At 40.8% G+C, this 18,713-nt stretch overlaps 1 protein-coding gene across 27 annotated transcripts in view; it reads right to left on the bottom strand.

Moving 5' to 3' along the window:
- The window catches only part of NRCAM (neuronal cell adhesion molecule), a 286,030-nt gene that overhangs the window by 66,204 nt on the left and 201,113 nt on the right, over positions 1-18,713 (bottom strand). For all 27 annotated transcript variants that reach the window (XM_077472151.1, XM_077472158.1, XM_077472165.1 and 24 more), the window contains 4 exons: positions 9,277-9,461; positions 5,115-5,246; positions 2,237-2,380; positions 2,036-2,144 (listed from right to left, as the gene is read on the bottom strand). In XM_077472151.1, coding sequence (XP_077328277.1) covers positions 2,036-2,144; positions 2,237-2,380; positions 5,115-5,246; positions 9,277-9,461 — 570 coding nt within the window. The remainder of the gene's footprint in view (positions 1-2,035; positions 2,145-2,236; positions 2,381-5,114; positions 5,247-9,276; positions 9,462-18,713) is intronic.

The following is an 18,713-nucleotide window of genomic DNA, read 5'->3' as shown; positions in this document are numbered from 1 at the left end:
AGAAGAGTTGTCCAAAAGCCAAGGATCAATTGTGGAGAGCTTCAGGAAGATCTGGAATTAGTAGGTCCAATTGTTTCAAAGAAAACAATAAGTAATGCACTTAACCACCATGGCCTGTATGCATATCACCACGCAAGACTCCATTGCTGAAGAAAAAACTTGTTGAAGCTTGTTTAAAGTTTGCTGCACAACATTTAAACAAGCCTGTGAAATACTGGGAGAATATAGTCTGGTCAGATGGGACCAAAATTTAACTCTTTGGATGCCATAATACACACCATGTTTGGAGGTCAAATGGCACTGCCCATCACCCAAAAACACCCTCATACCAAGGTTTGCAAGAGGGAACATCATGGTATGGGGCTGTTTTTCATCATACAGTACTGGCAAACTTCATATCACTGAAAGAAGGATAAATGGGAAAATGTACCAAGACATTCTTGATAAAAAATATGCTCGCATCTACCAGAGTGATGAAGATGAAACAAGGGTGGATATTTCAGCAAGACAATGATCCCAAACATAAAGCCAAGGAAACTCTCAATTGGTTTTGAAGGAAGAAAATAAAGTTGCTAGAATGGCCCAGCCAATCACCTGACTTGAATCCAATAGAAAATCTATGGAAAGAACTAAAGATCAGAGTTCATAGAAGAGGCCCATGGAACGTTCAAGATTTGAAGACTGTTTGTGTGAAAGAATGGGCCAAAATCACACCTGAGCAATGCACGCGACTAGAGTCTTGAAGGGATCATTACCAACAAAGGATTTTATACGTTTATAAGTATTAAGTGTTGCTTGCTCAATACTTTTTCCCTGTGTCATTCAATTTTATTTCACATAACTTTATTTCTGAACTAATTTGTTTCTTTGTATGTATGGATTGTATGGGTTGTTACCGACATGTGGTGAAATTTTCATGTCAATAGCACCTTTAGAAATCTATTTACCTAGGAAAATGGTGACGTGTTGAATACATATTTTACCTGCTATATACTGAAAAAAAAGACAGCCATTGCCAACCATTCCTGAAAATGCTGGTTGCCTAGCTGACTGGTTTCAGTACTTTCAGTGTCTGTAAGTTACTGACCTGGAACAGGAATACAGGTAAGTTAATTTTTAGCTTACCATTAAAATGCTGCCCAAGGATATGGATTCAAAGTTGTGCATCTAAGCCACAATAATCTGTCTTGGGAAACTGTTAATAGAATCAATACTGGAGTACAAAACAATAAGGCCCCATCCTGACCTGTCCATTTTGATGTATTGCATTACTGTGCAAGCATAATCTTCTGCTATGTTGCATAAAGTGTTATTCAAATGAATGGCTGTTAATGCACCACACAAGACAAAATAATAGATGTTAAGATTTGTTTATGGCACAGCGGCACCACAAAGCACAGTAGTGCATTACTGTGATTTGTAATACACTGTAATGCATGTTTGTTGGAGTTGCTTTTCCTTAGTGCATTGTGGTGCCATTCAAAATGTAAGAGACCGCAATGCACTAATGCTCAAAACACAAAAGTGGATTCAGCCCTCAGTGTAAAGAAAACAAACCTACTTAGTACAAGCTGTCTTAGTACTAGGTGCCAACATATTTGAATATTTAAAATAGAATACAAATTGAAAATGTCACCAGTGCTTACTGAATTTCTTTATTAGTAAAGGTGAAAATGTCAAGAATATGATTTTGCACTAGGTGTCTTATGGCATCTGTAAAAATATTAGCTTAAGATCAATTTAAAGGCGAACTCCAGAGCAAAATATTTTTTCTAGTTTTCACTGTAGAGGGGTTGGAACAATTGTCAGGTTTACATTGCTTCCTGTAACCAGGGACATTTCTACTTACTTTTTGTCCATGAGATAATAGGACATTTAGGGCACAAATGCCAATGGGAGGTTCTAACCCTTCCTCACTCCACTAGACAAAGTGCTCTTGTTAATGTTTGTGTTTTGTCTGTATTTTGGTATTTTTGTTTGAGTGTTGCATACATTATAACAGCATTTTAATAAAATACAGAACCTTTTGCCTTACCATTCTATATGAGGAACAGGTGACCCAAAAAAGGGGCAGTCAAGAAAGGCAGCTTTATTAGCAATGACTTGATAAACCTTCTTTGATGAAAGGATCCGCGGCTTCTCAGCTAAAACAATAAGCACATTTTGCTGATAAGAAATTCAATAAAATAATATATGTTACCATCTATAAAAAATAAATAACAATGCCTTCTCTTACCTAGAACATTTACAAATGCATTTGCCAACTGGTAACCATATATATTAGAAACATTACACTGGTAGACTGCGCTAGCTCGTTCTTGCACCTTTGTAAACATCACTGTATCTCCTTCTACTCTTCTGCTCGGGTCATGAGGAGCCACTGCAGAAACATATTACAGGTTACATGTATTGTGATCAGTTTTTTTAAATGCCAGAAAAAATACATTTTCAATCATTTTAAGAGACAAAAGATGCAAAGACATTTGGATACTTAACAATGTCTTAACAAGGCCTTTTTATTCATGACAACAGGAGCTAGACCAACAGGAGCTAGACCGACGAAGCAGTGATTTCCAAAACAGTTGTCCATTAAAGATGTCACCCTCATTTGATTCTGTAACTGTCAGCCAAGAATCATCCTTATTTTAACAAACTGCTAACATTGTGCCAGTTTTCAATGTGATTGTAAGGTCAAAGACAAGTTCTGCTTGAGAGGGAAGCAAATCTTGTATGACTGTATTTGGTAAGGAAAAGCAAAAAGACAGTTGTGTTGGCCTTAAACGGGTAGTTCTCTAACAGCTATAACCACTTTATACCAGGTTTTGAACATAATTAAACCAAGTCAACCTACCACTGTATATATATATATATATATATATATATATATATATATATATATATATACAGTGGTGTGAAAAAGTGTTTGCCCCCTTCCTCATTTCCTGTTCCTTTGCATGTTTGTCACACTTAAGTGTTTCGGAACATCAAACCAATTTAAACAATAGTCAAGGACAACACAAGTAAACACAAAATGCAATTTGTAAATGAAGGTGTTTATTATTAAAGGTGAAAAAAAATCCAAACCATCATGGCCCTGTGTGAAAAAGTGATTGCCCCCCTTGTTAAAACATACTATAACTGTGGTTGTCCACACCTGAGTTCAATTTCTCTAGCCATACCCAGGCCTGATTATTGCCACACCTGTTCACAATCAAGGCATCACTTAAATAGGAGCTGCTTGACACAGTAAGGTCCACCAGAAGATCCTTAAAAGCTACACATCATGCCGAGACCCAAAGAAATTCAGGAACAATTGAGAAAGAAAGTAATTGAGATCTATCAGTCTGGAAAGGGTTATAAAGCCATTTCCAAAGCTTTGGGAATCCAGCGAACCACAGTGAGAGCCATTATCCACAAATGGCGAAGATATGGAACAGTGGTGAACCTTCCCAGGAGTGGCCGGCCGCCCAAAATTACCCCAAGAGCGCAGCGACGACTCATCCAAGAGGTCACAAAAGACCCCACAACAACGTCCAAGGAACTGCAGGCCTCACTTGCCTCAGTTAAGGTCAGCGTTCATGCCTCCACCATCAGGAAAAGACTGGGCAAAAATGGCCTGCATGGCAGAGTTCCAAGGAGAAAACCACTGCTGAGCAAAAAGAACATCAAAGCTCGTCTCAATTTCTCCACAACACATCTTGATGATCCCCAAGACTTTTGGGACAACATTCTGTGGACCGATGAGACAAAAGTGGAACTCTTTGGAAGGTGTGTGTCCAAGTATATCTGGCGTAGAAGGAACACTGCATTTCATAAAAAGAACATTATACCAACAGTAAAATATGGTGGGGGTAGTGTGATGGTCTGGGGCTGTTTTGCTGCTTCAGGACCTGGAAGACTTGCCGTGATAAAAGGAACTATGAATTCTGCTGTCTACCAAGAGATCCTGAAGGAGAATGTCCGACCATCTGTTCGTGTACTCAAGCTGAAACAAACTTGGGTTCTGCAGCAGGACAATGATCCTAAACACACCAGCAAGTCCACCACCGAATGGCTGAAGAAAAACAAAATGAAGACTTTGGAGTGGCCTAGCCAAAGTCCTGACCTGAATCCTATTGAGATGTTGTGGTATGACCTTAAAAAGGCCGTTCATGCTCGAAAACCCTCTAATGTAACTGAATTAGGACAATTCTGCAAAGATGAGTGGGCCAAAATTCCTCCAGGACGCTGTAAAAGCCTCATTGCACGTTATCGCAAACGCTTGGTTGCAGTTGTTGCTGCTAAGGGTGGCCCAACCAGTTATTAGGTTTAGAGGGCAATCACTTTTTCACACAGGGCCATGATGGTTTGGATTTTTTTTCACCTTTAATAATAAACACCTTAATTTACAAATTGCATTTTGTGTTTACTTGTGTTGTCCTTGACTATTGTTTAAATTGGTTTGATGTTCCGAAACACTTAAGTGTGACAAACATGCAAAGGAACAGGAAATGAGGAAGGGGGCAAACACTTTTTCACACCACTGTATATATATATATATATATCAAGCTCAATCACGTGGCCCAGCCCCCAGAACCACCCCTCTAGCATCTTTCACCCAATGGGCTTGGTCATGGAAGATCTCTAGAATTAAGCCCACCAATGGAGGAGCATCTTTTTTATTTTATCCTACAAACCAAAAGAGAGAGGGGTTGCAATATTTATTGCTCACTAGACAGCATATAAATCCAACAAGATTTCACGTAGCCCTGCCCTTTATCGAGCTTGATAGGGAAGTAAAGCCTAAAACATTGTTTGATTCATATGCTGTTTAATGAGCAAAATATACCACTCTATGTGCTGTAGTCCTTTTTGTTTATCTTTGGTGGTTTATTGTTGGAGTTGTCTATCCTCAAAAAATATCTATCTAAAATATTATTAAACGGCAGTGATGTTGGTAGGTTGCCCTAATCCTGTCATTGTTTGCAATGGAAATCTGTTACAAGGTTCTACAAATGGAGTGCCTCTGTAATCTGATTATATGCATAGTGAATCTCTAGCCCTGGAATGGAATAATGTAATTGTTCTCTATTACGTAAAAGGTGTGTAGTAAACAAGAGTTCTGTATTACGTACAATCAATTGCCACTCCGTTTATTAGCCATGTAATAGAGGGAGGAGGATTTCCATTGGCTCTACAAATCAATGTGCCATCTTCTCCTGGTGACAATACAAGATTCTTAGGTCCAGTGATCCAGTAAGGTGCAGCTGCAAAAGAGACCAACAGAGGAGTAATCAGCAGGTATTTCTGGGAAAATCAAATTACCGGTATATCCCAAACCATCTAACAAGTAGTTCACATAAGGATATTAGCTATAACAAAATGTTTACAGACTTAACTTTATGTTTGCAGAATCATCTCACATTAAGCTTAATCCCCCAATTTATGACCCCTGGAGAGTAGTTGGGAACCTAAATCTAAATCTTACACATGGAATTAAGCACACGCAAACCCAAGGATTCAAGAAAACAAGTTAGAAAATTCAGGACAAAACGTTTAGCGGTTCATTAACTACCCTGACAGTTACTGCTGAGTGTGACATTTACCAAATACAGCTTGTATAAGCATTGACACTGAAATGCTATTTCAGAAATTAAAGTGGTTGTAAAGTTAGAAGTTTTTTTATCTTAATGCATTCTATGCATTAAGATAAAAAAAAACCTTCTGTGTGCAGTAGCTCCCCCTAATACTACCTCAGCCCGATCTCAACCCAGCGATGTTGCACGAGAGTCTTGGCTGTCCAGGACTCTCACTCCTCATTGGCTGATACAGCAGTGGAGCACCATTGGCTCCTGCTGCTCTCAATCACAGTCAGTGAGCTAATGAGGAGATAGAGAGGGGCCACTGCCCCTAGCTTGCTGTGGGGGTGCTTGGCAGGAGAGAGGGGCCAGGAGCACTGGCAAGGGACCCGAGAAGAAGAGGATCTGGGCTGCTCTGTGCAAAACCAATGCTCAGAGCAGGCAAGTATGACATGTTTATTTTGAAAAAAAAACAAAAAAAAAACGAGACTTTAGTATCACTTTAATACATTCAATACATGTTTTTGGGTTTAACTCCTTCCTGCTGAGCTTACGCACATATGCGGCATCGGCTTTCAGGGGTTAAACCAGGATGATGCCTGCATCCATGACCCGATCTGTGATCCAGCACTTCCGCCAGCTACAGTGAGACTGGAAGGAAGCCGGAAATGGCTTTGATCCAGTCTCCTTAGTGTAAACGTGGAAGTGACGTAACACAACGTCACTTCCGTGTTTACTCGGCTGCCAATGGCACAGTTTAAAAAAAAATACGGTTTTCAGAATCGCCTTTTTTGTCGATCTGAATACTTTAAAGTGCAAAGGAGGGATTGTAGACCACCGATCCCTCCATAAAGAGTACCTGTCACCATCTATTACTGTCACAAGGGATGTTTACATTCCTTGTGACAGCAATAAAAGTGATCAAAGAAAACGCACACTTAAGTCGCGCCCGCATATGAAAACGGTGTTCAAATCACACATGTGAGGTATCACCATGATCGTCAGAGTGAGAACAATACTTCTAGCACTAGACCTCCTCTGTAACTCTAACCTGGTAATGTTTTTTTTTTTTTTTTAAAGCACCACCCAAGGAGATTTTTAGGTACCGTAGCTTGTCGCCATTCCACAAGTGTGTGCAATTTCAAAGCATGCCATATTATCTATTTACTCTGCGTAAAATATTCTTTCACATTATAGAAAAAAAGTGGGCTAACTTTACTGTTTAGTTTTTTTAATTTGTGAAAGTGTTTTTTTCCCAAAAAATTTGTTTGAAAGACTGCTGCGCAAACACAGTGTGACATAAAATTTTGCAACGATCGCCATTTTATTCTCTAGAGTCTCTGCTAAAAAATATATATATCTTTGGGGGTTCTAAGTAAATTTTCTAGCCAAAAATACATATTTTAACTTTTTAACTCAAAAAATGTCAGCAATAGGCTTAGTCATGAAAGGGTTAATATCACTTTAGGATATGCACAGCATTACAGATAAGCCATTACATAACACTAGATATTCTGTAATCTAAACCACATCTGTATTACACTATCAGCCTCAACCCAAGAGATGAGATTTGTGTTTCACAGTAAAATTCAGCAATGTCTGCTCCACCTGTGGACCCTATTCACAGCACACATCAGTCAAGTGTGCACTGTGCAAATTTCTTCTGTAGAAAGGGCAATGCCTATGGCATAGGAAGAACTGTGCTTTTTTTTGCAGAGTAAATCATTTGGACAGGAATAGAAAGCATTGCCGTGGATTACTATGGCAACCAGCTTCTTCTCCGACATTATTCTGGGGAAAAAAGGTAATAAATGCTAGAAAATATACGAGTCTTTAATCTCTGCTCCATTTAGAGTTTTTAATAAATCTCATCAGCTTTTTGGGACTATCTGAAAATGCTGCTGATTAAAAAGGGAGTATATTGTATGTTTGAAATCTTCATGTAATTCACTTTGCATTGCTTTTGCATGTTTTGGTCATTCCTTCCTCAACTTAAACGTATATTTTAAATAAAATGTGTCCCTGATTTAGAAAAATAATTAAAATAATTATGACCATTCACATGTAATTTGCTTTGTAGGACTCGGGCAACAGTACAGGCTGTAGGTATCTTCATTATCACACTAAAAAAACTTTTTTATTGTCCTTTTATCAAAACGTCCAGGCTAATTTATCAGTTTGAATAGATGTCAAATCGGAATATTACCCCATGGTGCCCAAAGTTTTAAAAAAGCAGGTACATTATATTGCTCTGGGTTACAGAGCCCCTTTCCTTAGCTTTAATGCAGTTGTAAACCTCTGCAATAAAAAAAAAAAATGTCCTTCTATAGTGTATATTGCCTCAATCCAAAGCACTTACTGTGATTTTTGGATGCACTGTCCTCCCTCTGCTATCTGAACAAGCTTCCAGATTCGCAACATTTGTGCGATTAACAGCATTGTAATATTTTTACCTATTACCGTATATACTCGAGTATAAGCCGAGATTTTCAGCCTCTTTTTTTAGGCTGAAAGTGCCCCCTCGGCTTATACTCGAGTCACCGCCGTCTGTCTACCCGATCAGCGTGTCGAGCAGACAGACGGCGGCCATTCAACTATTCAAAAGCCGCGCCTCCCTGTCTGTGATAGGCGGAACACTCAATTTCCCAGCAGTCAGTGGTCCGCCTATCACGGACATCCACTCATCCTCATACTACGGACAAGGATGAGAGGATGTCCGTGATAGGCGGAACACAGACTGCTGGGAAATTGAGTGTTCCGCCTATCACAGACGGAGGCGTGGCTTTTGAACAGTGGAATGGCCGCCGTCTGTCAGACGAGAAGAGGTGCGGCGATCCTGGCATGGCCGCCGTATGTGCAGAAGCACACAGGCTCGGGACACAGGTAGGCTGGACACACAAGGCTGCACACACAAGGCTGCACACACAGGGATGGACGGACACACAGGGATGAACGGACACACAGGGATGGACGGACACACAGGGATGGACGGACACACAGGGATGGACGGACACACAGGGATGGACGGACACACAGGGATGGACGGACACACAGGGATGGACGGACACACAGGGATGGACGGACACACAGGGATGGACGGACACACAGGGATGGACAGGCATGTCTCACCCTCGGCTTATACACGAGTCAATAAGTTTTCCCATTTTTTTTGTGGTAAATTAGGGGCCTCGGCTTATATTCGGATCGACCTATACTCGAGTATATACGGTAGTTGCACTTTTTTGTCGTTATTAAAGCTTGATACAAGCTGGACTGGAGCAACCAGAGGAAATACATTTATTGCCTTATTGGGTTGTGCTGGGGTACATGTAATAAATCTACATGATTGTTATCTGTTATAGGGCTGGGTACACACTAACTTAATATTGGCCAGTTCAGCAGGAACTGGTCAACATTCGGACAGTGTATACAGATGCCTGTCCGGTAGATGCTGGTCTCATGACTGGCTTCTGTTGAGTGGTCTTGCTGGAAAATCAGCACCCGATCATTATGTTCTGGCAGGGGGGTAAGCCCCCTATCAGAATATAATGGCACAGTGGGGAAGATTGCTGCACTAGTATCACTTATGTTAGAATGACAATCTCAGATTTTTTTGCGTTCAGCTCACTAGGTTGAGTGAAAAAAGCGTGTATACCCAGCTTTAGGCTAGTGACTCTCAGGTGGCAGTATTACAAATAGTTGTTTTGTTACCACTTACCTTTGACAATTACTGTTATGATATGGTGAACTGAGCCCCTAATATTGTGAGCTGCACATCTGTACTTCCCAGCATCCGCTTCTGACACATCTACTATCTTCAAAGTTTTATTAAAGTTTTCGTAGAACACTCTGTCGCTTGGTAATTCGGCTCCTTCTTTATTCCAACGAATTTCTGGTGTAGGCCTGAAAAACAGCAACACGAATGCTGAAGTGCTATAAAAGAAATATGTATGTTGACAGTAGACAGAAGAAACACAATTTGCTCCAGAAATAAGTGAATTGCCTCATGCACACAGACGGTGAGAGGCTGAAATTGCTGGGCGTAAAATTCCAGGCATTTTCCTACACCTGGGGAGCTGCCTGCCATACAAGTGAATGGCTGTATGCAGCCATAGTCTTGAAAAAGCCACTATTTATGTGTGTACAACATTTTTTAAAGTTACATATTTGGTCAGGTTGAATAAAGACACCAGTCAATCCAGTTCAACCTGTGAGGGTGTCTAAAAAGGAAGAAAGCACAGCGCCGCTAAGTGCAGTATTTTGGAACCATTTAGTGGTAAAGAAAGTAAACAGGCTATTCACGAAGGGAATACAGATAAAAGCATTGTGACATTAATCCAGAGGAGGTTTCTCTTTGTGTCTGAGTCTCTTGGGTCCAGCTGGCAGCTTGCACGGGTGGTTTCTGGCACTTGCAGCCTATTCTGAACAACGGGGAATGCTGGAGACTCAGGAGTGACGTCACTTCCGGGTGCAGGGTAAAGAAGGCGGCTCCTTTACCCAGAGAGATAGACACCACCACCTTTGTGTTTTACCCGGTCTCTCCAGAGGGCTTAGCCAGAAATACTAATAGCCCCATCATGTAAAGAATGAAGCCAAGATTCAGCAATACCAATTAAATCATAGTTCTCTTTGTGCAACAAAGTCTCCAACTCACCCATTTTGCTTGGCAGAAATCTGGCATTGGTGAAAAAACACTTTAATTCATTGTCACATTTTGCACATGTATTTTGCTGATTTTTTTTTTTTTGCAGTACAAATAGTACCATTTCCAATGGTTGTTTGTAACACGGGAACCTTTTTTTCACCCACCATTAGGGACCAACCCCTGTCTGACCCATTATAATCTAATTCACTCTCCCCCCTCAATCAAAGTTGAAATACTCTTCCAGCCTTCACATAAACCTCTCCCCCAGAACAGCAGATCCCCTTCCATTTAGGTGCAAGCCATCTTTAGCATATAGGTTGTACCACAATGAAAAGACAGCCAAGTGCTCTAGAAACCTTCCATGTATTCTGTCATTGGTTCCAGCATGGACCAAGACAGCTGGGTCATGCCTAGTCCCTCCCAGTAATTTAATAACTATGTGTCGATCCCTGTCACCAGGGAGACAGCAAACCACTTTGATACGATCCTGGCAACAAATTGTTCAATCAGTCCTTCGGATTATAGAATCCTCTATTACCACCAACTGTCTAAGCCTGTTTGGGTGCTCAAACCCAGGGCCAGCTTTCCTTTTCTATGAGCCCCTACCGCTCCCTCTGACTACAGTAACCTATTTTATTACCTGATAATCCTACCTTAATCCTCTGCCCTCCACATCAATCCCATTAACCACCTGCTCAGTGAGCAGAAGGTCCCTTTCAAGGATGTCAGTTCTGCCCAGTGGTAATGTAGAACTATAGGCAAAACATTTTTTTTTTCATTTTGGATAGAGCGTGTGGATAGTTTGGCTAGAGGAGGGTCAGAATTATTAGTAATCAGTAGATCTAGCAATGCATTATGTCTAGTTGGGGTATCCACCAACTTGTCCAATGATGATTCTTAACCCCTTGTCGCCGATATACATCGGTAGAAGGGCACATACAGGCATATTAACGTACCTATACATTGCCCTTTAAGATGCGGCATTGTGGGCGCATGTGCTGCGAGCTCCGTGAGTGGAATTGCGGGTCCCGCAGACTCGATGTCCGCAGGGAATCCTGCGATCGACTCACGGAGAGGAAGAACAGGGAAATTCTGATGTAAACAAGCACTTCCCCATTCTTCTTAGTGACAGGACCCTGATCACAACTCCCTGTGATCTGGAGCAGTGATCAGTGTTGTGTCACACGTATCCCATCCCCCCACACTTAGAATCACTCCCTAGGACACACTTAACCCCTGCAGCACCACCTACTGGTTAACCCCTTCACTGCCAGTCACATTTACACAGTAATCAGTGCATTTTTAATCGCACTGATCGCTGTATAAATGTGAATGGTCCCAAAATAGTGCCAAAAGTGTCCGATCTGTCCGCCATAATGTTGCAGTCACGATAAAAATCGCAGATCGCCACCATCACTAGTAAAAAAAAAGAAATATTAATAAAAATGCCATAAAACTATCCCCTATTTTGTAGACACTTTAACTTTTGGGCAAACCAATCAGTAAACGCTTATTGCAATTTTTTTACCAAAACTATGTAGAAGAATATGTATAGGCATAAACTGAGGGGAAAAAAGGTTTTATATATTTTTTGGGGATATTTATTATAGCAAAAAGTAAAAAATAGAGTTTTTTTTTTTAAATTGTCGCTCTTTTTTTGTTTATAGCGCAAAAAATAAAAACCACAGAGGTGATCAAATGCCGCCAAAAGAAAGCTCTATTTGTGGGAGCCACATCGCACAATTGTTAGTTAAAGCGACGCAGTGCCAAATCGCAAAAAACGCTCTGGTCTTTGGCCAGCCAAATGGTCCGGGGCTGAAGTGGTTAAATGAGCGGGCAGTTACTTCTGTCCAGTCAATATCTGGATCATTTAAGTTCCCCATTATAACATTGCCCTGTGCCGCCACTATTTCTAACTGTAATAGGAGATCCTCTTCCTTCAAGCTAGAGGGCGTGTAGCATATGCCCATTATTACTTTCCCATTTGTTTCCTCCCTTGCCAATATATATTCTCATGTTCCCCAGCAAATCCTTTTTTATATACAGGCACATCCTTACCCCTCTTCTACCCTCCCGAGCTGGTATGTATGGTAGTATGATAATCTGCCAAAAAGGAAGGACTGGGTGTTAGCTTTGGCTCGCAACCATGAACATGTAGACCAAACAGAAATGATTAGCTGCACACCAACACCCATCCAACAGGTTTATTGAAAAACTGCCACCAGGACCAAAGGGTGACGACATTTTACACATACATTGTCAAACGTTGTCATCCTTTGGCCTGTTGTCATAGTCCTGGTGGCAGTTTTTCAATAAACATATTGGATGGATGTTGGTGTGTAGCTAATCATTTCTATTTAGTCATGTGAGCTGTCAAATTACATTTCTGATATTCAGACAAAGTCAAAAATACTCCTTATGTATCAGCAGCTTCAGTTTTTCCGTTTTATTAGCTAAGCTTCTAGCATTTGTGTACATGCCTCTTAATTTTGTAGGGGCACATACTATTTGCTCCTCAGTTGTTCTGAGGCTGCAATTGGATAATGCCAACATAGTCAACTTTGGTTTAGGTATTCTGGTTATACAAGCACTAATGCCCCCAGTTATTGCTTCCTCTGAGATACAGCCTCCAACTTATCACATTTTTTTCCAGCATGTGCAACTCCAATGTGCCAATTTTACAAGAAAGTCAAACATATGTGCTACATTATGAGGCTGATTTACTAAAGGAGTTAAAGTGGATGTAAACCTCAATTTTTTATTTATTTTTTTGATGTCATAATGTAGAGTATAAGATTTCCTATCATTTGAGCCCAGTCTTGCCAAAAAGAGTTATTCCATCTCTGAGCAATCCTCTTTTATTATTCAGTGATTTAAATCTTGACAAACAGAGAAACATTTTGTCAAATCCTCCCCCTTGCTGTAAGTGACAGGTGATTTACATATCTCGTGCACTAGCCTAAGAGACATGCATTATTTTTTAATTCCCTCCCACTCCTTTCTTCTGCTGCTCTGCCAGAATTGGATGTTCCACACCTCAGCATGATTTGGAATGCTGGAGTCATGTGGTTACTTTCCTGTCTTTTCGCTGGATGTTAGAGATCATAGCAGAAGCTCAGTGTAAGAAATACACAGGAGAATATGCATATTGGCAAGGGGAGTGTAGAGGTCAGCGGGGAGTTTACTGACATTACAACTCCACCCACTGAGCTCCAGACAACAGACCCGCCCACAGAATATGCAGTTTTTCGGGTCTCATAGCAGGCAGAGGGGAGACATTTGACAAGTAAAGATGCATGCAGGAGGCATGTATATCCTTATAGATAACCCCTATGGCAGTAGTTTAGAAAGGATGACATTGGGATAACATCCACTTTAAGAATATTCACTCAGACAATTAATTTTAACTATCCAATCTTGTTAAAAGAAAATGAATGTTTTGTATTTGATCTGCACATGACTGGACATAGAAACTAAGCATATCTTAAAACAGCCTCATTTTTTGTTACTTTGATTTCTTACACATAAAAGCTTCCTTTTTTTGTAATTAGCAGACAGTTATCATCTGCCTTTCATTGTCCAACCCTCACCAACATGATGAAAAAAAGAACTTCCCTATAATAGATAACAAATTAATAATTTAGAGAAGGGTAATACATTATTCCCTTGTGCTAGGCAATTTAAACTGAGTGACATATCATTTGAAACCACCAGCAGAAAAATTATGGTGTGCAGGACACTATGGTATTGAGTGCATTACTAAGGAGGTGTTTCCTTTCAACCTCCTGTCATTGACAGCTCAGAAGAAAATAATAATTTGGTTGCTTAAAGACCATATATTAGGCTCATCTAATCAAATCAAGCATGTTTGTAAAAACTTTCCAAATTTTTCATTTCTTCTTCTGTCACCTAAGGGAAATTACAGCAATCACCCAATGATCCCAATAGTTCAAGTTTACTCCATAAATCATTAAAAGATTCATATGGGTAGTAAATACATTTTTTTCTATGGCCTTCCTACTTTTTTATTCTTTTTTTCTTTTGTAGGCTAGCTAGAAAAAAAAATATTCTAAAGTGATACCAGGGATGCATTTTTTGTGCAGTTTCTTACCACCTGTTTCTTATAGAATTACATTTCTCTACATGCTCTATGAATATAAATTAAAAGCCTGGGCTGTTAAGAAAAAATAAATAATTTTATTGATCGTGCCATTCTATAAAGAACATTGTACCAGCCACCAGGCTAATGCACGTGTAATGCACATAAGCGCAAACATTTTTGCAGGTATAGAAGGCTAAGTTTACATGCAACATTACTCAACACGTATGCACAGATGCATGAGCACACACATGTGTGGACTTACGTGCACACAGTCTATTTTTCTTTAGTAAATGAATTCATTGGCTTGTAAAGCTGTGTGATGGCATATAAAGATGCTGCTGGAATAGGGTATCAGCCTGAGACATATGGCAACAGGTTTAATAGATAGAGGTAATATATATAAAAAAAAAAACAGTGATCAATTTCAAACCTCAAAGTGTTTAGCCTGTCTTAATAGACCACTAATACCTTGCAAGTGCCGGCATACAGTGTGCACGTACTGTGGTTAGAGAGTCTTATTACCCCATAACCATAGATTTAATGATGGTGGTTGGAACCGCATCGTTATTAGAGTCTGACATTCACAAACCAGTGTCTGTAGAATTCAAATGAATTCAGGTGATCATATCCTATTATATTTTAAATGGCAGAGCTAACATATTGTTTCAGTCATTGTCATTTATACCCCCATAATGTCTAAGCTTTGTACTAATACATTACCACTGATATCCCTAAAGTTCTCAGTGAAACCCCAGCAGGGCAATTACAGGAGAATCTTCAGTCATCCTATTTATTACTCCACACAGTTTCTGGAAGTAGCTCCTGAAGGGATTTCTACAGCCGGGGCTGGAGATACTTTCCAGCATAATTCGTTTTAATCAAAGACAATGGCTGTGTGTTGACAGGTCAGGTATGAGGCCTACATGTAGAAAAACAGTGCTTTACACCTGGCAGCAACATCTCTGAATCTCCCCGAGAAGAGCCTGATATTTCAAAGCGGGCGCCTGTCAGATGAGGCTGCAGTTTCCATGACAATAAAGAAGATCAGAGCAGGAAGCTAAGCCGGGCTGGAAAAGACACATCTTAAAACTGCTATTGTTTTATTTATAAACATATCCAATAAAAAGATCCTGCAACTACCAATGAATATATACCAGGTGAATCAATACACTGTGCCTGTAGCAGTATCTACAGTTACTAAAACATAATGTGAAACTGGCATGTTTGTAGATAAATGTATAAATAAGTTTAAGGGGCATTTATTCTGGTTTAATAGTTTTAACCATTTTTCATTACCCTTCAATACCCTCTACTAAACAACAGCTGGACCCTTGTAACAATGTTTACACTGCTTCCAGAATGCTCCTTGATCATCATTATAAAAAGCAGAAGATCAACGTTTTACCAACAGGTTGTGGTGCGTGTGACCTCTGTAATTACATATCCTGATCTTAGGCTCCGTTCACACCATCAAGCCTGTGGTTCCTCGCATTACTGCGCATCACATGCAGGGCAGCTTGTTCATTTCAATTGGCTGCCCTATGAATGAGAAACACTCAAAAAAAGTCCCTGACCCTTTTGAGACAACATGCCACACCAAATTCATGATAACGTGCTCATTTGCAGATGCATGGGGGTGCCATGTGGCGCCACCGTACATCTGGAAAAGGGAAGTTTGTTTCTGTGCATTGCAGGATTCTGAATATATATGCATTATAAACATTCTTCTTACTTTGGCATTTTATTATATTGTTTATCTTTGTTTCAAATAAGCTTACAAGGCCATAAGTCCAAGGCAATTTTTTTATTTAGGGCTGGGGCGTTGCTAGGGGGTGGCTTCTGGGGCTATAGCACCGAATCTAGGGCCCATAGCCCAGAGTTTCTTACCGGGTGCCGTACCTCCTGCCCAATGGCATTGCTGGGGGGTGTGGGCCCTACCATGTTTTTATGCACCAGGTGACACCAACCCTAGTGACCGCAGTGCCTCCTCCTTCACACGTGAATTTAAAGAAAGTAAGAAACTTTAGGAGGCTTATATTTAATATTAGAGGAGGTGTAGCTCTGGTGACCCTGATGTAAGGTGGGAGGGGGGCGGCTCTCTGGGGACCCTGAAGTAAGGGGGGCTCTCTGGGGACCCTAATGTAAGGGGAGGCTCTCTGGGAACCCTGGTGTGAAGAAGGACCTCTCTGGGGACCCTGATGCAATGATGGGGACTCTTATATATGTGGTAAAGGTGGCCAACAGTTGGGTTTCTCTCTTCCTCAGTCACATACGTGAGTGCAGATATCATTAGTAGAAATAAAAAAATCTAAAGTAAGATATACATATATATGTGTGCGTGTGTATATATATATATCAATAATAACAAACCCTCAGATCCACACTCAGAATATATATATATATATATATATATATATATATATATATATATATATATATATATGCAATGATATTTTATATAAATACACGTATATACAGTATCTCACAAAAGTGAGTACACCCTCACATTTTTGTAAATATTTTATTATATCTTTTCATGTGACAATACTGAAGGAATGACACTTTGCTACAATGTAAAGTAGTGAGTGTACAGCTTGTATAACAGTGCAAATTTGCTGCCCCCTCACAATAACTCAACACACAACCATTAATGTCTACGCCACTGGCAAAAAAAAAAGTGAAAATGTCCAAATTGGAGCGCAAACTGTCAATATTTTGTGTGACCACCATTATTTTCCAGCACTGCCTTAACCCTCTTGGGCATGGCGTTCACCAAAGCTTCACAGGTTGCCACTGGAGTCCTCTTCCACTCCTCCATGACAACATCACGGAGCTGGTGGATGTAAGAGACATTGCGCTCCTCAACCTTCCGTTTGAGGTTGCCCCACAGATTGCTCAATAGAGTTTAGGTCTGAAGACATGCTTGGCCAGTCTATCACCTTTTCCCTCAGCTTCTTTAGCAAGGCAGTGGTCGTCTTGGAGGTGTGTTTGGGGTCGTTATGTTGAAATGCTGCCCTGCAGCCCAGTCTCCGAAATTAGGGGATCATGCTCTGTTTCAGTATGTCACAGTACATGTTGGCATTCATGATTTCCTCACCGTAGCTCCCCTGTGTTGGCAGCACGCATGCAGCCCCAGACCATGAAACCCCCACCCCACCACTATGCTTGACTGTAGGCAAAACACACTTGTCTTTGTACTCCTCACCTGGTTGCCGCCACACACACTTGACACCATCAGAACCAAATAAGTTTATCTTGGTCCCATCAGACCACAGGACATGGTTCCAGTAATCCATGTCTTTAGTCTGCTTGTCTTCAGCAAAATGTTTGCGGGCTTTCTTGTGCATTATTTATAGAAGAGGCTTCCTTCTGGAACGACAGCCATGCAGACTAATTTGTTGCAGTATGCAGCATATTGCCTGAGAACTGACAGGCTGATTCCCCACCATTTCAACCTCTGCAGCAATGCTGGCAGCACTGATACATCAATTTCCCAAAGACAGCCTCTGGATATGACGCTGAGCACGTGCACTCAACTTCTTTTGTCGACCATGGCGAAGCCTGTTCGGGGTGAAACCTGTCCTGTTAAACCGCTGTATGGTCTTGGCCACCGTGCTGCAGCTCAATTTCAGGGTCTTGGCAATCTTCTTATAACCAAGGCCATCTTTATGTAGAGCAAAAATTTGTTTTTTTTCAGATCCTCAGAGACTTCTGAGAGAGTGAAAGCGATAATACCAAATTTAACACAGCTGCTCCCCATTCACACCTGAGACCTTGTAACACTAACGGGTCACATGACACCAGGGAGGGAAAATGGCTAATTGGGCCCAACTTGGACATTTTCACTTATGGGTGTACTCATTTTGTTGCCAGAGGTTTAGACATTAATGGCTGTGTGGGACAGCAAATTTACACGGTTATATAAACTGTACACCCACTACTTTACATTGTAGCAAAGTGTTATTTCTTCAGTGCTGTCACATGAAAAGATATAATAAAATATTTACAGAAATGTGAAGGGTGTACTCACTTTTGTAAGATACTGTATATGGCCGGCCAAGCTTAAAGTGGGGTGCCCCCTAAAAAAAAAATGTAAAAGTCAGCAGCTACAAATACTGCAGCTGCTGACTTTTAATAATCGGACACTTACCTGTCCCAGGGTCCAGCGATGTGGGGGAACGAAGCCCCCCCCTCGTTCCCCACTCCGCTCGCGGCGCCAGCATTCTTGCTGTGGGCACCCGGCTGTGGCTTCACAGCTGGGCACCCACTGCGCATGCCGAGGGGAAGTGATGTCAGTGCCCGGGCACCGAAGGAGGCAGACTATGAGGAACCCCCTAGCAACAGGCATTTAGAGGTGAGTAAAAAATGATTTTTTTTCCAATTATTTTATTTTTTTATGAATTTTAAG

This window comes from Lithobates pipiens, unplaced genomic scaffold, assembly GCF_037356315.1.
Source record: "Lithobates pipiens isolate NorthernLeopardFrog02 unplaced genomic scaffold, aLitPip1_a1.2 Scaffold_8, whole genome shotgun sequence".
Lineage (NCBI taxonomy): Eukaryota > Metazoa > Chordata > Amphibia > Anura > Ranidae > Lithobates > Lithobates pipiens.
The sequence above is the reverse complement of the archived record's forward strand: the minus strand, read 5'-3'. Positions and strand labels throughout refer to the sequence as shown.